General features: G+C 44.9%; 1 protein-coding gene across 4 annotated transcripts in view; it reads right to left on the reverse strand.

Moving 5' to 3' along the window:
- The window catches only part of LOC129696582 (collagen alpha-1(XVIII) chain-like), a 294,981-nt gene that overhangs the window by 58,687 nt on the left and 209,974 nt on the right, over positions 1 to 26,320 (reverse strand). For all 4 annotated transcript variants that reach the window (XM_055634627.1, XM_055634629.1, XM_055634628.1 and 1 more), the window contains 3 exons: positions 11,856 to 11,891; positions 4,202 to 4,276; positions 4,035 to 4,100 (listed from right to left, as the gene is read on the reverse strand). In XM_055634627.1, the coding sequence (XP_055490602.1) occupies positions 4,035 to 4,100; positions 4,202 to 4,276; positions 11,856 to 11,891 (177 nt within the window). The remainder of the gene's footprint in view (positions 1 to 4,034; positions 4,101 to 4,201; positions 4,277 to 11,855; positions 11,892 to 26,320) is intronic.

The raw sequence follows: 26,320 nt of genomic DNA on the forward strand, positions 1-26,320 counted from the left end.
GCCTTACCGCACCAGAGACCCGGGTTCAATCCTGACTATGGGTATTTGTCTGTACGGAGTTTGTACGTTCTCCCCGTGTCCTGCGTGGGATTTCTCCAAGATCTTTGGTTTCCTCCCACACTCCAAAGACGTACAGGTTTGTAGGTTAATTGGCTTGGTATAAATGTAAATTGTCCCGTGTGTTGGGTGGTGTTAATGGGCAGGGATCGCTGGTCGGCACGGACTCGGTGGGCCGAAAGGCCTGTTTCCACGCTGTATCTCTAAACTAAACTAAACTAAACTGAGGCAATCCCAGCCTCAGTTACTCCCTGCGAAAATGAATCCAATACGGAATGCATCCAGAGGACCTTGCAACATTCCGTATTGGATTCATGTTCTTCAGGATCATTGGATGCACAGGGTTTTCCAGAGGGAATTAAATTTAAGTGCAGTCCTCTTGCAAAGAGGCACCGAGGAAGCTGCAAAAGGCAGGCATCCATCGGAAGACGTGGGAAAACAATTAGCTCTATTTTGCTTGGAGCGCTGAGAAAACCAACACAATTTCTGATCATAGATGCGGTTTTTCCAGCTGAAGATAGTATTACGAAGAGTTCAGTTTAGTTTATTGTCCAGTATGTTTCATCTTCATGTGTACCGAGGTACAGTGAAAAGCTTTTGTTGTGTGCTAACCAGTCAGCGGAAAGACCACACATGATGACAATCGAGCCATTTGCAATGTAACAGTTACATGACAAGGGAATAACATTTAGTGCAAGAGTTGTGGTCTCACATAGAAACATAGAAAATAGGTGCAGGAGTAGGCCATTCGGCCCTTCGAGCCTGCACCGCCATTCAATATGATCATGGCTGATCATCCAACTCAGTATATTGTACCTGCCTTCTCTCCATAGCCACAAGGGCCACATCTAACACCCTCTTAAATATAGCCAATGACCTGGCCTCAACTACCTTCTGTGGCAGAGAATTCCAGAGATTCACCACTCTCTGTGTGAAAAAAGTTTTCCTCATCTCGGTCCTAAAAGATTTCCCCCTTATCCTTAAACTGTGACCCCTTGTTCTGGACTTCCCCAACATCGGGAACAATCTTCCTGCATCTAGCCTGTCCAACCCCTTAAGAATTTTGTAAGTTTCTATAAGATCCTCCCTCAATCTTCTAAATTCTAGCGAGTACAAACCAAGTCTATCCAGTCTTTCTTCATATGAAAGTCCTGACATCCCAGGAATCAGTCTGGTGAACCTTCTCTGTACTCCCTCTATGACAAGAATGTCTTTCCTCAGATTAGGAGACCAAAACTGTACGCAATACTCCAGGTGTGGTCTCACCAAGACCCTGTACAGCTGCAGTAGAACCTCCCTGCTCCTATATTCAAATCCTTTTGCTAAGAATGCTAACATACCATTTGCCTTCTTCACTGCCTGCTGCACCTGCATGCCTACTTTTAATGACTGGTGTACCATGACACCCAGGTCTCGTTGCATCTCCCCTTTCCCTAATCGGCCACCATTCAGATAACAGTCTACTTTCCTGTTTTTGCCACCAAAGTGGATAACCTCACATTTGTCCACATTGTACTGCATCTGCCATGCATTTGCCCACTCACCCAGCCTATCCAAGTCACCTTGCAGCTTCCGAGCATCCTCCTCACAGCTAACACTGCCCCCAGCTTTGTGTCATCCGCAAACTTGGAGATGTTGCATTCAATTCCCTCATCCAAATCATTAATATATATCATAAATAGCTGGGGTCCCAGCACTGAGCCTTGCGGTACCCAACTAGTCACTGCCTGCCATTGTGAAAAAGACCCGTTTACTCCTACTCTTTGCTTCCTGTCTGCCAGCCAGTTCTCTATCCACATCAATACTGAACCCCCAATACCATGTACTTTAAGTTTGTATACTAATCTCTTATGTGGGACCTTGTCGAAAGCCTTCTGAAAGTCCAGATATAACACATCCACTGGTTCTCCCTTATCCACTCTACTAGTTGCATCCTCGAATAATTTTATTAGATTCGTCAGACATGATTTACCTTCCATAAATCCATGCTGACTTTGTCCAATGATTTAATCACTTTCCAAATGTGCTGCTATCCCATCTTTAATAACTAGCAGTTTCCCCACTACCGACGTTAGACTAACTGGTCTGTAATTCCCCGTTTTCTCTCTCCCTCCCTTTTTAAAAAGTGGGGTTACATTAGCTACCCTCCAATCCTCAGGAACTACTCCAGAATCTAAAGAGTTTTGAAAAATTATCACTAATGCATCCACTATTTCTGGGGCTACTTCCTTTACTCTGGGATGCAGCCTATCTGGCCCTGGGGATTTATCGGCCTTTAATCCATTCAATTTACCTAACACCACTTCCCGGCTAACCTGGATTTCACTCAGTTCCTCCATCTCATTTGACCCCTGGTCCCCTGCTATTTCCGGTAGGTTATTTATGTCTTCCATAGTGAAGACAGAACCAAAGTAGTTATTCAATTCATCTGCCATGTCCTTGTTCCCCATGATCAATTCACCTGTTTCTGACTGCAAGGGACCTACATTTGTTTTAACTAATCTTTTTCTCTTCACATATCTATAAAAGCTTTTGCAGTCAGTTTTTATGTTCCCTGCCAGTTTTCTTTCATAATCTAATTTCCCTTTCCTAATTAAGCCCTTTGTCCTCCTCTGCTGGACTGAATTTCTCCCAGTCCTCTGGTAGGCTGCTTTTTCTGGCTAATTTGTACGCTTCATCTTTTGTTTTGATACTATCCCTGATTTCTCTTGTTATCCATGGGTGTACTACCTTCCCTGATTTATTTTTTTGCCAAACTGGGATGAACAATTGTTATAGTTCTTTAAATGCCTTCCATTGCATATCCACCGTCAACCCACTAAGAATCAATTGCTAGTCTATCTTGGCCAATTCACGTCTCATACCCTCAAAGTTACCTTTCTTTAAGTTCAGGACCCTTGTTTCTGAATTAACAATGTCACTCTCCATCCTAATGAAGAACTCAACCATATTATAGTCACTCTTGCCCAAGGAGCCACGCACAACAAGACTGCTAACTAACCCTTCCTCATTACTCAATACCCAATCTAGAATAGCCTGCTCTCTCATTGGTTCCTCTACATGTTGGTTTAGAAAACTATCCCGCATACATTCCAAGAAATCTTCTTCCTCAGCACCCTTGCCAATTTGATTCACCCAATCTACATGTAGATTGAAGTCAGCCATTATAACTGTTTTACCTTTGTTGCACGCATTTCTAATTTCCTGTTTGATGCCATCCCCAACTCCACTACTACTGTTAGGAGGCCTGTACACAACTCCCACTAGCGTTTTCTGCCCCTTAGTGTTTCGCAGCTCTACGCATATCGATTCCACATCCTCCAAGCTAATGTCCTTCCTTTCTATTGCGTTAATCTGCTCTCTAACCAGCAACGCTACCCCACCTCCTTTCCCTTTCTGTCTATCCCTCCTGAATATTGAATATCTCTGGATGTTCAGCTCCCAGCCTTGGTCACCCTGGAGCCATGTCTCCGTGATCCCAACTATATCATAGTCATTAATAGCTATCTGCACATTCAACTCATCCACCTTATTATGAATGCTCCTTGCATTGAGACACAAAGCCTTCAGGCTTGTTTTTAAAACACTCTTACCCCTTATACAATTATATTGAAAAGTGGCCCTTTTTGATTTTTGCCCTGGATTTGTCTGCCTGCCACTTTTACTTTTCACCTTGCTCTCAGTGTGAACTCCATTGTTGAATGTGCATTTATAGTTACTGTAGATTCAACAATTTACCAGGAGGGAAATTAATCTGCCAACGGCAATATCAAACACAAAATACATGAGGCATGAAATTAAAGGCTTTGGGGATGTGCAAAGATTGAGGGGGGGGGAGGGGAGTCAGTCAAAATTAACTTTGTGGGGTAGGCAGTGGAAATGTGACATGGCCTTTTGCTAATTTTCAATGTTTGCAGTTGACCCAAGAAGGATTAACAAAGTCATTGTACACCATGAGTTTAGGACTCAATACTCACAGGAGGAGCGATCGATAACTTGATTCCATTCAGGTTTAGAGCCTCTTCAGTGTCGTTCATCAGCAACTGGAATATAAAATCACATTGGACAGGATGAATGGGAAATTGTGTCACTCATAGGCAGGAAACTTGCTCCCGGGACTTTGACAAAAGGCTGCAGGGCTCACCTCTTGTAGAGATATGATGGGTCCTGGAGGACCAGGGAGTCCTGGTTTACCAACGCCATCATGGCCACGTTCACCCTGTGCAATTACATAAAGTAGGACTGGTTTGTGAAATGCACTTTATAATCATTTGCAATTTATTTCTTGAAACCCCGGCACCCCATTCCAATTTGTGCTTTTCTTATTAACTATGTGAGAAGAATTGGAATGTCAGGTCAAGGCGCAGCCTTGCAACTGGTACCATGTAGTCTAGTTCAACCTGTGGGACGTGCTCATCCTCCATGGAAAGTCTGCTTTGGCGGACCAAGCGGAAGAGATCTTTATGAACCAACGGCTGGAAAGACGACACAGCAATGCACTGTGGAATGCGAAGGGCTAGTCAGAGCACTAAAGACGACCTGGCCATCCACTGCAGCCAAGAAGTCTCCAGCCCAGAGGATTTTTCCTACCACTGGACTCTGAGTTCTGCGGCCAAGAGGATGGAGTTGTTACAGTGCAACAGCTTCTCCACCTTAAACCCATTCACACACAGGTTTTGGCTGCCATCGTCAATATCGACGGGCCACCACCATGTGAGAAGAGTGAAGACATTGACATTTCCGTGTTACATTTGGTTTGAAAACCCACAGACGCCCCTCACTGGGATAACTGCTGACAGTGTGGGTCGGTATACCTGGTTGGAGTAGCGGCAGAACCAAGACCTTTGCTCTTTGATAGATTGACTATCCATGCGTGAAAACTTGCAGGATGAACCTTTGTGCTTTTGCCAGGACTCAGAAGAAAAGGGTAGATTTTGGTCGCCACCTGTTTTCAGACAGTCTTGAGATGGGTATGAGATGGATAACCAAGACTGCCATGATCGGTGAATGGCGGTGCTGGCTCGAAGGGCCGAACGGCCTCCTTCTGCACCTATTGTCTATTGTCTATTGAAATCAGTCTGCAGTAGCACATTAGGTGCCAGGTCCTGCTACTAGTCTCCCACCCACAGGCAAAGGGGTCCCCTGATATACAGATCTAAGCAAAAGCCCCAGATAATGATTAAAAGGGACATGTACAATACTGGGCATCCAACTTCAAGGTTCAAGGTTTCAAGGTGAGTTCATTGCCATTTGGAAATCTAGTCCCATTTTTCGCTGTGGAATGAAATTATCAGGAATAAGCTACAATGATAAGTTGGTAAATGTGTTGCCTGAGACGCTACATGTCTTTGGAATATTAGGATCCAATAGTTCAATCGGCCAGGCCTCAAATATTACAATAGCTTGGAATAGCTCAGTACCATCAAATACATTATGTAACGTAAGGATAAAATCTAGTCAGGTTGTGAAGGGAACTTGTGGAACTAGTGTTCCAAGCCAGAACTAAGTCAGGCATAGGGACATGTGTTGTGTATGTAACATACACCAATAGCCTGGCATTGCCAATGACAATAGTGGCCAGCTGTCCCCTCGTAGTCTCTGCCTGGAAACTCCTCCCCTGTCTGCTGCTGTATTGCCCTATCGGGATGAGGGGCTCACAAGGTCATCTGACATTGTCAGGACTCCAGCAGTGCTCAGTCGGGTGACGGGCAGCTTTCGGCACCCACTGCTTGGACAGATTGATATTAATAACCTGGAGGAAGGGGCAGAGTGTAAGGCATTCAAGGTTGCAGAGGAGGGCATGTGGCCATGAGGATGTTTGGACCCTGCCACAGGATATAGGAAGGTTGGGTGAGTGGCAGAAAACATGGGAAATGGAGTCTAATGTGGGACACAATGAGGCCATACACTTCAGTAGGGGAGATCTACAAACAGCTCACCATCTAAATCATAAGGTCAAAGGTAATAGGAACAGAATTAGGCCATTGGGCCCATCAAGTCTACTGCGCCATTCCATCAAGCTAATCTATCACTCCCTTCTAACCCCGTTCTCCTGCCTCCTCCCCATAACCTCTGGCACCCGTACTAATCAAGAATCTATCTATCTCTGCCTTAAAAATATCCACTGACTTGGCCGTCAATGGGGTAAGATTGCAGCCGACAGAAGTGCAAATGGGTAGGAAGGAACTGCAGATGCTGGTTTACACTGAAGATAGACACAAAACAATAGACAGTAGACAATAGGCCACAGGAGTAGGCCATTTGGCCCTTCGAGCCAGCACCGCCATTCAACGTGATCATGGCTGATCATCCCCAATCAGTACCCCGTTCCTGCCTTCTCCCCATATCCCCTGCCTCTGCTATTTTTAAGAGCCCTATCTAGCTCTCTCTTGAAAGCATCTAGAGAACCTGCCTCCACCACCCTCTGAGGCAGAGAATTCCACAGACTCACCACTCTCTGTGAGAAAAAGTGTTTCCTTGTTTCCGTTCTAAATGGCTTACCCCTTATTCTTAAACTGTTGCCCCTGGTTCTGGACACCCCAACATCGGGAACATGTTTCCTGCCTCTAGTGTATCCAACCCCTTAACAATTTTACTTCGGAGTCACGTGAGTGACTATGTGAAGACCCCGTCCAGCACGCACGCGCGACATGTCGTCTCTTGCATTGCGCAAACGACAGGCTGTTGGAGCTCTGCTTCCAACAGCTCGGTTCTGAAGGTAAGTTTTAAACTTTTTCAGGTCTCTTTTTTACAGCAGGAAGCGTTCAGAGCTCCTGCTGGAGGTCCGAGTTCAGAACCCCAGCGCCACCTAGCTCCCTTCTACAATGAAACGCCGGGGGGGGGGGGGGGGGAATCCTGGCGGCGGATTGGGGGGATATCTGAAGCCGACCACAGAATCGTGGGGAAGTCCTTTATCAGGGACTGCGAGGGAAACCCCGTTTACTAAGCCACACCGGCTTGGGGGAAGCCCAAAACCAAGGGAGCATTCAAAGGGGAAATCCCGGCTCCCGACATCACAAGGATCCCTGCTACAAAGTTTCATAGATGCTGCTGCACCCGCTGAGTTTCGCCAGCATTTTAGGTCGCAACTACAAGGGCCATGGGGAATGCCGACTGCAGGAAGAAGCCTGGCTGCGGGGACCACGGAACCTCAGAAGACTGCAGGTAAGAGCTAAAACAGGAGACTGAAAGGCCTAGACTGAAGTCAGGCCAGGAGGGCCCCTCTGATATGGGTTCGTCCTCGGACGTTTTACCCATCCTAATTGGCCAGGGAGGGCCATATCAGCGCAGGTCTCCTCGAGAGCCTGTGGCAGCACCCTTTTTCAGGGCTGCCTACAAAACTCACTTCTGCGAAGGTGAGTGCGAGGAGTCAGTTGGCAACTGACTCTGAATTCGAAGCATGTCCGAGGAACAGGTGCCGGCTGGGAGTTACCATGCACCTGGAAAGACATGGGTCCACATACACCAGCAGCCCTACGCTCCAATCAAGGATGGAAATCGAACCCACATCAGGGGCCTTTTGGGCTTACCATAAAACCACCGGTAGCCATGACGGTAGGTGGGTCTGGTTCTTTCCGAAATGTGGGGTTGTGGACCATTTACAAGAAGGTTGGATGAGTTTAGTTTATACTGCACAGTACAAGCGAGACAGTCTAGGAATATGGATGGAGTTGCCTCTTTAGGCAGGCTCACTATTATGAGGCCTGTTTATTATCAACAAGCCCAACTCGCATGTGCAGTATAGACATTGAAACTTCGTGATTATTAATTCCCATGGGGTCAGCTTCATTCACAGGGCACCGGAAATATCTGAAATTTAACTGGATGGGGCAATGATACAGTTAAAACATTGCAAAATAGGGTAACTTCAGCTCCCAGGTTATTTACTAAATGAGTGCTTTGGCTGCTAAGAGTTAAAAAATATTGTTAAAAACGATCTGGATGAGATTAAGTGCTGTATTTTTGCTAAGTTAGCTGTATCAGCCACAAAACCCATTTGAGAAATTGGGTTCTCATCTGTCCAGATAAATTTAAGTTGATACCAACTGAAATTATTGATGATTGGGATTACCTTTAACTCCATTTAATCGTCTGGGACTTCTCCCTGAGGTAAGGGATTGGAATTAATTGAAGGCCGTAACAAAACTGATCAACCAACCTTCTGTTCATCAAGTATAATTGGCTTACAGCTGTGCTATTTAGGCCTTTGCACAATCAGAACTATACAGCATGCAAAAGAAGTAAGCACTCAAGTACCATGTGGTCATTGTTACCAGCTCTATACTATTCCACTAAATCAGCAAATCTTCAGTTAAATTACAAACTGATGCTATTGTTCAGGATGAGAAATTGCTCATGCCATCTAGTTACAGATGTGGATGGGAGAGTTACCAATTCCTCAGTTACATGGTATCAACTACCTATAGACACTGGGTGCATTCTGTGGATTAAAGGTTATGCGAATATACCTAATCTGCATGCTCTAGTCCAAGTTGAACTTCGGTGGTGGAAAATGTCTGTTTACATGGGTGCAAACAAGTCAAAATATCCGGTGATAGTTTACCCAAACCTCATTACGGTACACAATATGGGTGTTGGATCACAAAGTATTAAAATACATTGTGAACATTAAAGATTAACAAGCTTGCATCCAGGCTCAATCACCAGTGGAAAATATGTGGCATATCAGTAGCGTTGGTTACATTCTAGCTACACTAAGGAGGAATAATTTTTTATGTCTTCCTCCATTTCTGCCTCATCAGACGGGTTTGCAAAATTCAGCAAGTTCCCGCCTCAGGCATTTTTATAGTGCCTGCTGGGCTTAGCCAGCCATGGTTCCCACTGATGTGGGGAATGATATAACCATATATGGTTATTCTAGACACAAGTATTGGTCTAGCCGTGGCGTGGGAAACCGTCCTCATATAATCATATAATCATATAATGCATGATATAATCAATTCTTTGACTTACAGAGACTGAGAAGACCGTTCCTGCGGCTGGGGTTGTTAAACCAACCATGAACGTGCTCGTTGCAGATCGCAGGGATAGCACCAAAAAAATATATATTTCTTTAAATCAATATTTCCTCATAAGGAGATGGGAGGTATTTGTTTTATAATTATATTACATTTTCGGCACGGATGACTGACGTCTTGTAGTTCAGGCTCATATGAGGGCTTGACAAATCATGATGTCTAAAGTGCCATCTACCATATACCTAAGTGCTTCATCATACTGGCTGAAAGGAGTAGAATCCACTCTGGGGGGTCACCCTCTGAGCTCTAGATTATGAAGGAAATCTGCAACTCGAAAACTCCCAGGCCTAGGGACGCAGAGATATGGGGTGTTAACATTGTGCTACGTCGCATTGCTGAAGGGCTCCAGCTACATCCCTGTCCTTGGACTAACTCACTTATAAGTGGTTCTGCTCATAGCCCTGCATGCAGCACCATGGGTTTAGTCATTATATAAACGTTGACTGGATAGGATGATTATATCTGCAGGCTAAATAACACTTATGTTATGACTTAGTCAAGCCATATAGACCAGGGGCACCAGATCTCAAACTAGATGTCCACATATCCCATGAACCTTCGATTGTGTATGGTCACACATCTACACCAGAATGTTAGATCACTAGAGCCTAGAGACTCTGAACTAGCTATATTGTTAGTTACATCTAGCGTCTAAAGAAGGTATCACTTCAGACCATCTTCAGGTGGTTATGGGTCTGGCTTATACAGGAGTAAATACTGACATTTCAGATCACTCCACCAAGGCTGTAACAACCTCAGCAGCAGGGTTATGGAAGTTAGCGGGACCACATCCTAGCGGTTGCAGGATGGTCAATCTAGCAATTTTCCGCACATTTAGTGCTAACCCATTACCAGATCGGGGGTATTTACGAAACTCTATGTTAAGTTCTGTTCATAGTTCCTCCCGGGTGAGGGAGGTTACTATTGTCATTATTCATGTCTGAATACGATAACATACTTCCTCCCCTGGTCAACTAAGGCAGTGAGTGAAGCATGGACTCGTTCCACGGCATGAAATCACAGATCTTTAAAATCTTCACGTAGTCACTCACGTGACTCCGAAGTAAAATAGTAAGATTAAACGAGAACTTACCAGTTTGAAGTTTGATCTTTCTTTTATGAGGAGATACGATGAGGGATTACGTGCCCTCCGCTCCCGCCCGCTACCATAAAGGTCAACTGGTATTCTAGTTCTTCTTATCTTACTATGTTTATTTCATCTACTGTTGTCTGTGATTTCACACCGCTGCTTTGAAGAATGTTACGCATGCGTGCTCGACGGGGTCTTCACGTAATCCCTCATCGTAACTCCTCATAAAATAAAGATCAAACTTCAAACTGGTAAGTTCTCGTTTAATCTTACTATCTTATATGTTTCAATGAGAATACCTCTCATCCTTCTAAACTCCAGAGTGTACAAGCCCAGCTGCTCCATTCTCTTGCTCAAAACGCTGGAGTAACTCAGCTGGGAAGGTAGCATCTCTGAAGGAGAGAAGGAATGGGTGATGTTTTGGGTTGAGGCCCTTCTTCAGACTGCGAATCGGGGAGAGGGAGAGACAGAGATAAGGAAGTGTAAGGTGTGAAAATGAGACATCAAAGAGGATGAGGTTCAAGGGAAATGTAGAATAGATGATTGTTAACTAGGAGAAGGTGACAACAAAGAATACAGAGATAACATTTAGTCAGGGGGACAGTCGGACTGGTTGGAGAACTAGGATGGGGGAGGGATGGAGAGATGGAAAGCAAGGGTTACTTGAAGTTAGAGTCTAGGTCCGCTTTAGTGCAAACTACAAACCATTAGCAGGTTGGTGCAACAAGTGGTTAGGAAAGCAAATGATTTCCTGTTAGTTGGCATCCACACATAATGATCAGTCTTGGTTCAATGAGCTCTGAAACAGAAGGTTTTTTGCTATCCCATTCCAAAGACTTGCGTCTTTCCCCTTGCTCCCCAGAATATCTTTTCAAAAAGAATTCACAATATCCATAGTAAATATACAGCAGGTCTATCAACTGCACAGTGGTGCAGCTGGTGGAGGTGCTGCCTCACAGCGCCAGAGTCCCAGGTTCGATCCTGACCTTGGGTGCTGCCCGTGTGCTGTTTGCACCTTCTCCCCATAGCCACATGGGTTTTCTTTGAGTGCTGTGATTTCTTCCCATATACCTAAGATACGTGGGTTTGTCAGTTAATTGGCCTGTGTAAAATTGCCCCTAATGTGTGGGGAGTGGATGTCAAAGTGCGATAACATAGAATATACCTCTATGCTCTTGGTTCGGTTGTGCCAGCCCTATTAAAGTTTTCTAACTGGATGGATCCAATCTTTTATGGTACATTACTGACTGATTCCTGTCTGGGTTTTTCTAAAGGGACTAAGCTCCTAATGATGGGGGTTCATAATTTCATAATAATAGGCCTTCATGTAAAAAGGGAAGCACCACCAGAAGTGGAAACGACAGCTGCGCAGATTGGTCATGGGTTGTCCTATGGTGAACTGATAACTTTGGACAAGGTTTATGTCAGAAATGAGCACAACCTATCAAGTTCTAACCTCAATGTTCTCGAATATGCATCCATAGCACAATTCATTTGCCAATGCTCTTCAACACCTTCTGATCACTGTATAATGGTAGACACTACTTGTTGAGGAAGAGTCTCTGTAGTGCAGAGTGGTTTGTGAGATCACGAACAGTGCCCCATGAATGTAAGCCTTCCCCCTCTCCCAATAGTTGGACTGTAACGTTGACATATAAACAGAGGCTTACCTTTGGTCCTTGTTCACCGTTTTCACCTTTTGGTCCCTGTGAAAGGAAAAGCACAAAACCAGGTCAGATTATCACACTCTCCCATGTAAAGTTGAAGGTGTGGAGAGGACTCTTGTTAAAAATAGGTTGAGGTTCTCCAGCAGAAGGACGATGGTCTCACAAAGACAGATGGGGCCCAGCAGTGAGATGCGAAAGTGGGAGGAGGGAGAATTAAACGCAAGCAGAGTGTTTACATTTCTCAAACGCCTTGCAGGAGATATGAACCACCCTACCACAACTAGAGAGCAATCTACCTCACTCGTGACCCTCAGACAACCTTGGATGGGATGTCACTGGCTTTACCATGCAAAGGTCACCAGTGAGGTAGATTGTAGTTCAGGACTGTTCTCTAGTTGTGGTTATTCCCTTATTATGTATCTGTAAATGGCTCAATTGTAATCATGTATTGTTTTTCCGATGACTGGATAACATGCAATAAAAAGCTTTACACTGTACCTCAGTACACCTGACAATAAACTAAACTGTAGTAACTATGGGACAATGTGGCTAGATTCGTGGACATGGATAATGCCTTCACTGATGAGTTTCCAGCATCTGCTTTAGACATCTATCCCATGGATTCACACTGTCTCCAAACTCTGACACAGTCGCCACAGGGGGCCAGGGCTGAGCGCAAGCGAGCTGCCTGCTCCTGATTTTTAAGGGGTCGGGAGACAATTCCATCTTGGATTGATCAGGCATTTGGTGCCCCATGATCAGAATCTAGCATCACCACAAAACGGAATTGGTGTAAAACATGGAATTTTATTAATTAACTCCCTTTAGAGGTTCCACTGGGTGGCTAGACCATGGTAGCAGCAATGAACCCTCGAACTATCCTTGATTGGACTTTGATGGTTTTACCTTGCACTGAATGTTATTCCCTTATCATGTATCTGTACACTGTACATGGCCTAATTGTAATCATGTATTGTCTTTCTGCTGACTGGTTAGCACGCGACAAAAAAGATTTTCACCGTACCTCGGTACATGTGACAATAAACTAAATTGAAACTAAACTGAAGAGATAAGATGGATAATATAATCATTATGGATCTCCAGTTTAATTCTTGGCTAAAGTGTGGAAAAGTATGATTAGCAGACAATCTGCATTTTTAATTCTTTGTGCCAAAGCTTTTTTGATTTTGCCATACTTTGGATTCAGAAAGATCAGACACAATAAATAAGGTAAACAAAAACGGGCTGGAGGAATGCAGTGGATCAGGCAGTACATCTGGAGGGCATGGATTTAGTTTGGGTTTGGGTCGGGACCCTTCCAGCAGTCCTGCATTCCTGAGTTCCTCCAGCACTTTGCATTTTACTTAAGATTCCAGCATCTGCAGATCCTTGTGTCTCCACAGTAAATGAGCAATGACATTGAGTGGTCTGAGAGGGAAATAGTGTGCTTTGGAGCGTTACGGGTTAATTGTCTTTTACTATGAAAATGATGACATTTGTGAAGCCCAGTACGGCAATGTTGTTCCAATGTTGTTCCTGGTCCTGTGTAATTGACCAGGTCAAAATGTACCTGGTGAGAAAGATACATGTGTCTGATGTTTCCAGTGTGCGGCACAGTGGCGCAGACGGTAAAGTTGCTACCTTACAGCACTTGCAGCGCCAGAGACGTGGGTTCGATCCCGACTACGGGTGCTGTCTGTATGGACTTTGTACATTCTCCCCGTGACCGCGTGGGTTTTCTCCGAGATCTTTGTATTTTTTCCCACATTCCAAAGATGCACAGGTTTGTAGGTTAATTGGCTTGGTGTGATTTGTCCCTGTTGTGTGTAGGATAGTGTTAGTGTGCTGGTCAGGGGATTGCTGGTCGGTACAGACTCGGTTGGCCAAAGGGCCTGTTTCTGCACTGTATCTTTAAACTAAACTAAATTAATAACTAAACTAATCATGTTGTGACTTCTATTTTCGATTGAAAATTGGAATGAAATTTATAAGCAGTTATTTGACATAATAATAATAATAATAATAAATTTTATTTGCGGGCGCCTTTCAAACTCTCAAGGACACCTTACAGAAATTAACAAGAGAGAAAAAACATATAGTCGGAGTAAAATAAATAATAAGGAAGTTGACATATGACATGGCCATTGATACTGCATTTGAAAGTAAACTTTTCTTTACCTTCGTGGGTAAGTTATTGAAACCAATGCAGAGTGTGAGTGTTTCACACTATAATGAATGCTTCCGTGGTTACCAACGCTGCAAAGTGTTTGTTAACTATTTATATAGTTAATATATATAAATACTCTGGTGGGTGATGGGTACTGAATCATTAGAAGGACTTAAATGCACCTTGATAGATTATGAAATAGAGCGATGTAGAGGTATGGACAGAGGAGTTGAGGCCTGCATAGATCAGCCATGATCATGTTAAATAGTGGGGCAGGCTTGAAGGCCAAGATACCATACCTCACCTACTATTCTCTAGTTTTGTGTATAGTTTCTGCCACAAATGACTCCATGTGGCTAAAAAGCATGTCACAGTACACAAACTCGTAGCTGGTTAGCCACAGCTGTGGGACTACACTGTCTAGAGCCATACAGAGACCTTTAATCTCTGTAGGTTGGCATGGTTGTGTGTGTGAGCCCCTTTGAAAGTATGTGTGTGTGTCTGTGTTTGTGTGTCTGTGTTTGTGTGTGTGTGTGTGTGTGAGTGGGGCTGTGTGTGTGTGCACTGTGTGTTTGGTGAGTGTTTGCTGCCTGTGTGTGTGTGCATTTGGTGTGTGTGTTCTGGTGTGAGTGTGTGTATGTGTGTTTGACGTGTGTGTTAGGTTTGTACGCATGTGTGTGTATGTGTGCGTGTTTGTGTGCATGCGTGTGTGGGATGTGTGTGCTTGGTGTGTCTGTGTGTGTGAGTGTGTGTTTGGTGTATGTGCATGTTTGGGGTGTGCGTGTGTGTGTGCGCGCGTGTGTGTATGGGATGCGTGTGTGTGTGTGTGTGTGCATGTGTGTTTGGGGTGTGCATTAGTGTGTGTGTATTTTCTGTGTGTGATATGTGTGTGCGTGCGTGTGCGAGATGTGTGTGTGTGTGTGTTTGGTGTGTGTCTGTGTGTGCATGTGTTTGGGGTGTATGTTAGTGTGTGTGATGTGTGTGCGTGCGTGTGTGAGATGTGTGTGCGTGTGATGTGTGTGTGTGTGCATGCGTGCGTGTGTGTGATGCGTGTGTCTGATATGTGTGTGTGTGTGTGTGATGTGTGTGTGTGCGATGTGTGCGATGTGTGTGTGTGTGTGCGTGCGTGTGTGGGATGTGCATGTGTGTGATGTGTGTGTGCGTGTGTGTGCGATGTGTGTGTGCGTGCATTTGATGTGTGTGTGCGTGCATGTGATGTGTGTGTGTGCGTGCGTGTGTGGGATATGTGTGTGTGCGTGTGTGTGGTATATGTGTGTGCAGGGCCGGCTTTAGGAGGTGCGGGGCCCAATTGGGAAAAATTTTCGTAGAAATATAAATAAATAATTATAAATGAGTCACGTGTCGTGAGTAACATGACAATTCGGGGGGAGAGTTCCTTTCACAGCATGTGGGCAGTATAGCCAGGGATAAAGTTGCGGGAGCGTTGAGAAGGAGGGGGTCGGGTTCATGCCAGTAACACTCACTCACCGCTGCCGCGGCGCTCCGGGCACGGAGCTACCGCATTGTGGCCGGGGAGGGAAGCAGCTCGCGTGGCTACGAGCAGCCTCCATCACCGGACAGCGGAACCGACTACCATCTCAGCACCTTCTGCCGGCCAGCTCACATCTGGCAGTGCTCTCCGTCTGAACAGTGAGGGGACCAGCTCAAGAGCAAAGCGGAGTGGGTCAGCGGGTGATTCATAACATCACAGCGGGCAATGGAGCTTGATCCTGTGTCAGCGCGAACAAGGGATCAATTGAGGTTACTCACCATGACATATGGAGTAAGCTCCACCGCCCACTGACCCGCTCTTGAGCTGGATGATTCCCGGACGACCCCCTCCATCTCAACCAAAGGAACTCCCCCCCCCCCCACACGCTCTGAAGCGCTGTCCTTGTACAGCCGCTTCCCACTTTCCAGCCGCTTCCCATCAGCTGCTAGCAATGAGGGATAGACTTGGCTATATCTCAGTACAGCAACACCGTTCTTGATGTTGCTGTACTGAGGGATAACGAAGTCTATCTTTCTTTGCTAACAACCTAACCTTCGGCCTCCAAGATGCAGGTACGTTCTCTAGCAAAGTTACAAAATTTTGAGATTTAAAAAATCAAGTCTGCAATTTATCCCATCAGGTAAAGCATAAAAAGAAGTTTAATTTGGCACCTAATTCACTTTCATATCCTCATACATTCAATATGATCATGGCTGATCATCCCCAATCAGTACCCCGTTCCTGCCTTCTCCCCATATCCCCTGATTCCGCTATTTTTAAGAGCCCTATCTAGCTTTCTCTTGAAAGCTTCCAGAGAACCTGCCTCCTCCGGCAGAGCATTCCACAGACTCACCACTCTCTGAGAAAAAGTGTTTCCTCGTCTCCGTCGTAAATAGCTTACTCCTTATTCTTAAACTGGGGCCCATGGTTCTGGACTCCCCCAACATCGGGAACATGTTTTCTGCCTCTAGCCCTTAACAATCTTATATGTTTCAATGAGATCCCCTCTCATCGTTCTAAACTCCAGAGTGTACAAGCCCAGCTGTTCCATTCTCTCAGCATATGACTGTCCCACCATCCCGGAATTAACCTTGTAAACCTACGCTGTACTCCCTCAATAGCAAGAATGTCCTTCCTCAAATTAGGGGACCAAAATTGCACATAATACTCCAGGTGCAGTCTCACTAGAACTCTGTACAACTGCAGAAGGACCTCTTTGCTCCAATATTCGATTCCTCTTGTTATAAAGGCCAACATGCCATTTCTTAGCGCTAATGGCAGGTACTTGGGAAACGTGGACTCGTGAAGATTTTTCAACGTTGAAAATTGTCCACGAGTAAAATATACTCAGGATGTCAAAATTTGATACTTTTTAACCCGTAGTCATACCGTAGTAGCTCGTGAGTTTACCGTAGTAGGACCTGGTGTCTTATATCACTATTGTATAGTCATGATGGAAATAAGAATACTCTGTATATTCATTACCTTTGAATTGTAGTTTTATGTAATCCTCCCATAATTTCTGAGTTCCATTTCACAATATGGGAGTTAGATGTGGCCCTTGTGGCTAAGGGGATCAGGGGGTATGGAGAGAAGGCAGGTACGGGATACTGAGTTGGATGATCAGCCATGATCATATTGAATGGCGGTGCAGGCTCGAAGGGCCGAATGGCCTACTCCTGCACCTAGTTTCTATGTTTCTATGTTTCTAATATCTATCAGACATACAGAATGTTGCAAGGTAATATCTTGCCCAAACTCAGTTGTATCTTTCTATCTCAATAAATATCACAAAATATGCCATTGTTTCAGCCACATTATGACAAAATACAGAATGTGGGTTATTTGTTATCAGTCACCCCCATCCCAGGAACAACAGTACTTAAAGAAGAACATTTGTTTTACTAATTTACGAGCATGTACCATACAGAGTCGGTTGATCCATATCCAACAAACTATTGTGATAATTGCATAAAAGGTATCATTGTCTAAGAAATTTGGTGTGGAATGATAATCCATCTCAGTACTCATTTAGGCAAGTCCCAAGCTATACATACTTTTCCCCCACCCCCAATCCCCCTCGCCCGATCTTCATTTGACCGATCTTTTACTCAGCTGCTGTAATGTTTCCTTCCTATCAAAATCTCTGTGTAGCATCTCTGTCCCTATCTTCCAATTCCCACTTTGAAATAAAATACAACACGACTTTAAAATTTCGCAGCAGGATCGCTATATAAATGCAAATATATGGTATTTTATCCTAGCATCTCCCCCCCCCCCCCCCCCCCCCCCCCCCCTTACCAGCACACAAGAAGCGTAACTAGAAGTGTTTGCATTTGGAGAAGTTCGATACGGACCAGGAATGAAAATTAATAGCTATGAATCAATTAACGACGAGCTACGAGGTGAGATTGAAACACCTGTCAGAGGGCTAAGAAACAATCCTGAGTTGACGGCGTATTGTTTTAAATGAGCATTTTGCAGCAACCTCACCTTATATTCTGGTTAAATATTCTTTCCACGGAAATCTCCTATTTCACTTTGAAATTATATTCATTAATAACAGTTTGCAACATCAGTAACCACCTTAATGTTTGTGCGTTTAGTACCAGGTACGCTTGAAACTATTTATTGTAACGTACTGTATATATTTTTTAAAACTACATCAACCAGGTGTGAAAAGTACACTGAATCGAACGACGATTGAAAATGCCCGGGAATCGACTAATCGCGATCCTGCTGCGAAATGTTTAAGTCGAAAATTGTATTTTATTTCAAAGTGGGAATTTGAAGATAGGGACAGAGATGCTACACAGAGATTTTAAACTCGGGAGAGCTCTTGGGTGAACTCGCACAGTGGGACAGGGCTTGAGGCAGCATCTATGGAGCGAAGGAAATAGTCAACGTTTTGGGCCGGGTCTGAAGATGGGTTTCAACCCGAAACGTTGCATATTTCCTTCGCTCCATGGGGGGGGGGGGGTGGTGCAGGGAGTCAGATAAACTGCGAAATGACAGGGGGGATCCCAGTGTGAGAGTGAGTCACCACCTGCGTACAGCGTTCCCACATCCCTCTTCTCCACCAAGCAAGGCACACTCCTCTCTCCCCTCCGCCCTCTCCCCCCTTCCTTCCCTCATCATCCCCCCCTCTCTAAAGAAGGAGGGAGAGGGAGGGGGAGGGAGGTAGTGGGAGGTAGGGAGAGGGAGATCTAAAGGGTAACTGGTTTTGGTCTCCAATCGCCTCACAAAGGGCAGCCAACAGTGGTGAGCAGAAGGGAGAATCTCTCTCGCTCTCCCCCTTTCTCTCTCTCTCTCTCTCCCTCTACTTTCTCTCCCCCCTCTTTCTCTCTCTCTCCTCTCTCTCCCACCTTCCTCTCTCTCTCCTCTCCAATTTCCCCTCTCTCTCTCTCCCTTTCTCTCCCCCTTCCTCTCTTCTCTCTCAAATTCTCTCTCTCTCTCCCTCTCCCCCCCACTCCTCTACGAATTTCCATACGAAATACGGAAAATTAACGCGGGGTCCCCCCTTGGGCGCGGGGCCCAATTTGGAAAAATCGGTCCAATCGGCCTAGGACCGGCCCTGTGTGTATGTGTGCGTGCGTGTGTGGGATGTGTGTGTGCGTGCGTGTGTGGGATGCGTGTATGTGTGTGTGTTTGGTGTGTGCTAGAGTATGTGTATTTGCTGTGTGTGTGTTGGGGGATTGTGGGGAGGGCTCTCTTGGCCTCCTGTCATGTCTCAGGCTGAGTTCTGCAGATATCAAGGAGCAATAATTCAAGATAGAATTCTGAATCAGTATCATAAGATCGTAAAATCAGGGCAAATATTCTGGATTATAATCTGTAGAGTCATATTTGACTATTTGGCAAAAAGCATATTAGGCATTTTCCAGGCCTAGTTTGGTTGGTTTTGAGTGGCTGTCTGGATGAAACTTTAGCTCAGTGAGGCAGGAGGTTGTGTGGGACCTGGGGATGGTCGCGTGTGTCCTTGGCAAGTTAGGTTTTAATCGTTTACATGGCATGGTTTCAATGATGACAGTCACCAGCAGTATCTGTGCCACAAAACATCTTGCAACACGTGGAAAATCCAGTCAGTCTGTTGAACTGTATCTGTCAATGAACAACAAGATGTTTGTATCAAACATCCAAATCACTCAGAAGGTTATTAATAAATGATTTGTGAGCGTGATGCTTTTTGTGCCCCTCTCCTTTCACTTCGATCAGAATCCATGCACCTTTACACGAGGGTGTCACCATTTCCTAGCTAACAATGAGTGGATCCTCTAGTTGATCACTGCTGCTGAATCGCCATTATGGCATGTGTGAATCAGATGTGTGGAGATATGTTAGACAGATATGGACACAAAATGCCAGAGTAACTCAGCATCCAGGGAATTGGCCTCCACTGCCTTCTGTGGCAGAGAATTCCACAGATTCACAAGATGAGTAAGATGATGAATGAGATTGTTGATTGGCAATGATGCTGATTTTGCGATCCTTCCTTGTTATATTTGCTCACGTTCTTGATATTCTAACCTATAGGTAGAACCCCCTACCACTGCCAGCTCCCACTCTTCCTACCACCACTGATGATAGTTCATCAGGTTCATCTGTTCACTGGTATTCCTTGGGGATTCTTACTTCAGAGAAGGAAACAGACCTATTGCAGAATTAGACGGAATTGATTCGAAAGGTGGCAGGTCAGTCATGTTTATATACTTTTACACAGAAACAGAAGTCTATAAAAGTCTGAAGATAGACCCAAAAAGCTGGAGTAACTCAGCAGGACAGGCAGCATCTCTGGAGAGAAGGAATGGTTGACGTTTCGGGTCAAGACCTGTCTTTGCCCATTCCTTCTATCCACAGATGCTGCCTGACCCGCTGAGTTACTCCAGCATTGTGTGTCTAACTTCAGTGTAAACCAGCATCTGCAGTTCCTTCCCACACTTACACAGATATCCATGGCCATCTAACATTTATTCCGTTTAACATTTGGATTTTGTACCCCAAGAGTTTTCAGTCATTTACTTTGTCATATTAAATGTTCAAATAATTTCTCAGTGTCAATGCCAGAATGACATTCAGTATTCAGACTACAACCTCCCCCCTTGTCTCTACCCTCTTCCCTGAGCCCCACCTGAACTGGCACCTATTTCTCCCCTCCCCCTCCCTTTCAACCTAGATGCTTTTCTCCAACTTCACAATTTGCGATCCTCTTGTCTCTTTTTTTCACCTCTGGCCTTAGTCCCAACAATCTGCCGATCACCTGTAACCATCTCTGACCTGCCTGGCCTTGTCCTGCCCCTCCTCGCTTCCAACTTTCTTCACTCCCTCTCCCCTCGCCATCAGTCTGAACCCTGCCCCAAACATCACATTTCCAAGTTCACCAGAGACATTTAGGAAGTGTCTGAAGAAGGGTCTCGACCCGAAACGTCATCTATTCCTTTTCTCCAGAGATGCACTGACGCATTGCGTTACTCCAGCATTTTGTGTCTATCTGCACCAGAGATGTTGCCTGACCTGCTGAGTCACTGCAGCATGATGTGTCTATTTTTTATTCATTATTCCACTACCTCCTTTAACATGGCTATCCAGGTCCACTCAGGAAGCCCACTTACTGTTCAGAATTTTACAGCAGATCAGATGTCCTGCTTATATCTAGTTTTGAATGATTTATCCATTTAGTCACTGCTGAGAATCTCTCTGACAGTCTGGAAAGGCTGGTTATCTGAAAGTGTTGAATTACTTATTAGGACATGCCAGGTCAGACGAGATAATGTTCCTTGACCTTACTGTATGTTGGGCTTTGTTTGACGAGCATAAGAGATCAGGGACAGGGATAGCTGAGTTTGAGTGAGATGGTTCAGTTCAGTTCAGTTCATTGCCACGTGTACCGAGGTATAATGAAAAGCTTTTGTTGCGTGCTATCCAGTCAGCGGAAAGACAACACATGGTTACAATCGAGCCATTTACAGAGTATAGATATATGATAAAGGAATAACGTTTAGTGCAAGGTAAAGCCTGCAAAGTCTAACCAAAGGTAGTCCAAGGTCACCAATGGGGTAGGTAGTAGTTCAGCACTGCTCTCTGGTTGCAATAGGATGATACAGTTGCCGCATAACAGCTGGGAAGAAACTGTCCCTGAATCTGGAGGTGTGTGTTTTCACACTTTTATACCTTTTACCTGATTGGAGATGGGACAAGAGAGAGTGGCCAGGTTGCGACTCGTCCTTGATTATGCCTTGCCGAGGCAGCGTGAGTATAAATTGAGTCAGTGGAAGGGAGGTTGGTTTGTGTGATGGTCCACAATTTGGTGCAGTTTCTTGTGGTCTTGGATGGAGCTGTTCCCAAACCAAGCTGTGATTTATCCTGATAAAATTATTTCTATTGATGGATGGATAATGAAACTGCCAATCAGTTGGAAGCTCTGAATAGCCCTTGCGGACTGAGTACTCTGGTACTCTGTAAAGTGATCTCTTAATGTATGTTTACTTTTTCCACGGCAGAGCTGATCATTATTGAGAGGAATGAATGCTGGATGAGATACAAGTGAATTGCTAATGCATGTGGAACACTGTTTGAGTTCATTGGGAAAGAAAGAGAATAAAGGCCGCATGTTGCATGTGTGGTGACTCCATATGGAAGATTGTGGTAGATGTGTGCAATATTGGTAGTGATTGCAGTGTGAATGAAAGAATTCCAAGGGTCACTTGGCAATGCTGAAAGGGGAAGGAGGGAGAAGACCTGTCTGGCCCTGGTGTCACATTGAAATTGGTTGAAATTACTGACTGGTCACTGTGCTCACTGTGGAAGCTGATGGTATCGAGGGTGGGAATAAGGAGATCTTAATTTATTTTATTAATTATTAGCCTTTGCCTATTCCCCGTTGGATTGCAACCTTGTCGTGGTCGGGGAGCTTGTGTGTCTCAGTGACCCCTAGAGCTATGCAAGCTGTTAGGGTCTCCCATGCTGGACAGGTCGAAGGGGAGAGGTGAGACGAAGAGTGATCCACTGGTCCTCCAGGTTGAGGGTTGAGCACAGGGCTAACGACCCTGTCCCATAACACAAATATGTTACGGAAACAGCAACTGAAGGAATCAACACAAATGGGCGTGATGGACTGCCAGGGCTATCGACAGATGCTAGGATGAATGTCAATGGTGAAAGCCATAAAGAAGAGAACCAGACAACATCCCAAGAATAACCCTGCACTGGCCACCGGAAGGGAAAAGGAAAAGAGGGAGACCCAAAACCACCTGACATCGAACTGTAGAGGAGGAAATGAAAACAATGGGGTAGTGTCCAGAAGCTAGCCCAGAACAGACAGGAGAGGACCTTCGTTGCTGCCCTACATGCCAGGAGGCATAATAGGCACGTCCATAGCCTTTGCCTGGGTTGGAGAAGATGGCAAGAGCAGTATTGCAGGAAATGGAACTGAGATGGTTTAAAGTCATCAACAATGGTAGACATTCAAACATGGTTCAGTCAAAATAAAGACATGACATTCATTAGTCGGGGCATTGATTGCAAGGACATGGATGTTGTCTTCGATTTTATTTTAAATAAATAGCCAGAGCTCAACTGGCATGCTGCTTGCAATTCTGGTCACCACGCTAGAGCCAGGATGCAACAGTGCTGGCGTGGGTGCAGAGAAGGTTCAGCTGGAGATTAGCCTGGGATAGAAGGTTGATGAGGGGAGATTGGAACGAATAGTCTTTCTTTCCCTGGAGAAGAGGAGGTTAAGATGGCAAATCTCCAGCTTGAGGTGCATGAAATGACGAGGGGTACACATTGGGTGGACTGCATGAAACTTTCTTTGTTAATAGAGGTGAATGATGCTGGAGTCATAGAGTGACACAGTGTGGACACAGAACCTTCGGCCCAACTTGCCCACATCGGCCAACATGTACCAGCTACACTAGTCCCACCTGCCCGCGTTTGGTCCATATCCCTCCAAATCTGTCCTATCCATGTACCTGAATAACTGTTTCTTAAATGTTGGGATAGTCCCTGCCTCAAATACCTCCTCTGGCAGCTTGTTCCATACACCCACCACCTTGTCTATGAAAAAGTCATCCCTCAGATTCCTATTAAATCTTTTCCCCTTCACCTTAAACCTATGTCTTGTGGTTCTCGATTCACCTGCATCTACCTGATCTATTCCTCTCATGATTTTATACACCTCTATAAGATCACCCCTCATCCTCCTGCGCTCCAAGGACTAGAGTCCCAGCCTACTAAATAGCTCTCCCCATAGCTCAGACCCTCTAGAGCGGTGGTTCCCAACCTTTTTTTGGCCATGCCCCACCTAATCACCTCTAAAATCCTGATGCCCCCCCCCCCCCCCCCCCTTGCTTTCCCTTAAGAGAAAACGGAGGAAATAGATATTATAAGGGTAACTTAGCAAAAGCTCTTTGAATCGCATTTCTAAATCCAATTCAATAAATAAGGTTCTCCCATGACCTCGCGCGCTTCGTGCGACGTGCATGAAGAGCGATGGCGCGATGATTATGTAATAACTACACAATAAAGACCTTTTTTACCCCCAAAAAATTATTTACTCAAAATAACATCTGAAACATAAGCTACATATGTTTACCTGATGGAAAATCCAAAAAAATAAAAATCGAAACTTTGGACCCAGACCTCCTCAGTCGCGCTCAATTGCCCCCCTTAAAAATCAAGTTGCCCCCCTGTGGGGCGTACGCCCCATGTTGGGAACCACTGCACTAGACCTATTTTCTGGTGGAGTGAGAAGACTGTCCAGTCTTCCCTGATTGTTTAGCCTCTCAGCTCTTATACCATTCAGAAACATACTCTGCAGTTTCTCCTGTGCCTCTATTGGCTTTTCATAATTGGGATGTTAGAAAGGTTTGCGGTTTATCTACATGCCATAAAAGTATGAAAGTACTTGCAATTAAATGACCAAATAATCTCTTTTGATGCAACTCACAGAAGTATGAGGTACTGGGGAGAACCTTCTGGGCTATATTCATTAGGGCCACGGTTTTTTTTAACATCTGGCTAATAGCCACCTGAAAGATCCAATGTATCACATATCCATAGCTGTCTTGATTGAAGGCTCACATTGTGACAAAGGATCATTGATGTGTTGTAGTGAGACAGGCAGATAGAGCAAAATGTTCTTTATTAGTGAAACAACACTCGATGTACACGTGTACTTGGTCAGGAACAAACAATCTAAGCTCCTGTCGTCGTGAGGAGCACTCGCTACTGAACACACTGAAAAGCCTGCAAACGATCCCCTGGTCACGTGATAGTCGCGACCAATGACGAGGGTTCTGAATACACAGCTTCACCACTAGGTGCTGCTACAGAGTAGCATTAACTATGGCCCCATCGCAGAAGTGTTCACGTCGCGGGGCTGGAAACGGGAAGTATCCTGAGCTAATTCTGCTACCACCATCATCTATTGCAACAAGCAATGGCTTCCTCTGATTGTCGCCGGAGGCTCGGGTCCTTTTCAGGATGGACGATGACAGCGAGGTCAACATTTGTAACAAGATGGCACGGAAAGAAGAAGAAGCATTAACTATGGGTTTTTCTTCCCACAGATGTGGCCTGACTTGGTGGGTACTTAGCAGCCTCTATATTGGACCGTCCTGCCTCTGAAGTGCAAATGAACCATGGCGGAGACTAAAGGTCCTGTCCCACTTGGGCGTCATTTGTGCATCATTTATGCAACATGATTTACGCGTCAAATGCACGACGCGCGGATCGTGATGCACGCATGGCGTGAGGCGTAGTGACGTAGGCAGTGACGCGCGGTCACGTGCGGTGCCCCAGGATTTTGGGATGTACCACCTGCGTGACGTGCAAATGACGCCCAAGTGAGGGACAGGCCCTTAAGTTACTAATGGAACACAACTATTATCTGAAGAAGGGTCCAAACGTGAAATGTCACCCATCCATGTTCTCAAGAGGTGCTGCCTGACCCGTTGCATTACTCCAGCACTTTGTACCACAATTATTATCTGATTATGTTTTCAGCAGAAATGCTTCAGGCAATGAGAGCCCATGTTATAAATTTGTATTTGGGCCTGTGAGATTTTCCGTCAAGACTGCCTGTAAATATGCAGGATAGGAAAAGCTTTCTATTAAGAACAGGGTTTCAGAAATTTCCTTTAATAAAGCCAAGTGGTTTTAACCTGCCAAACACATGAACAAGTTGATTTGTCTAGGGCCTGTGAGAGACATACAGTCAACTATGATAATTAATTCCAGGTTTTATCAAGCAACGACCTAGTTTTGTTATGTTTAGTTTTAGTTTAGTTTAGATATACAGCGCAGAAACAGGCCCTTCGGCCAACCAAGACCAGCGATCCCTGCACATTAACACTATCCTACCCACACAAGGGGCAATTTTACATTTATATCAAGCCAATTAACCTACACACCTGTATGTCTTTGGATAGTGGGAGGAAATTATAGATCTCGGAGAAAACCCATGCAGGTCATGGGGAGAACGTACAAACTCCGTATAGAGAAGTACCTGTAGTCAGGATTGAACCTGGGGCTCTGGTGCTGTAAGGCAGCAACTCTACCGCTGTGCCACCGTGCCGCCCTGAAAACAACACTTCTCCACAAAAATAAACAGAATTGGGAATTTGCTTTGACTTTTAAATGATTTGTCAGTTTTGGATAATGTTATTTTATCATAGTTTAGGACCCAGATATGGAATATTGTTGAAACTTCTAAAAGGGTTATCTGCAGGTTACAGATCTCTCCACTAATCATCCAGATGGCATAAAAAAATTCCTCAAAATAAAAATTCAGTCTGGGAAATGTTACCTGAC

The sequence above is a fragment of the Leucoraja erinacea genome, chromosome 4 (assembly GCF_028641065.1).
Source record: "Leucoraja erinacea ecotype New England chromosome 4, Leri_hhj_1, whole genome shotgun sequence".
In the NCBI taxonomy this organism is placed as follows: domain Eukaryota; kingdom Metazoa; phylum Chordata; class Chondrichthyes; order Rajiformes; family Rajidae; genus Leucoraja; species Leucoraja erinaceus.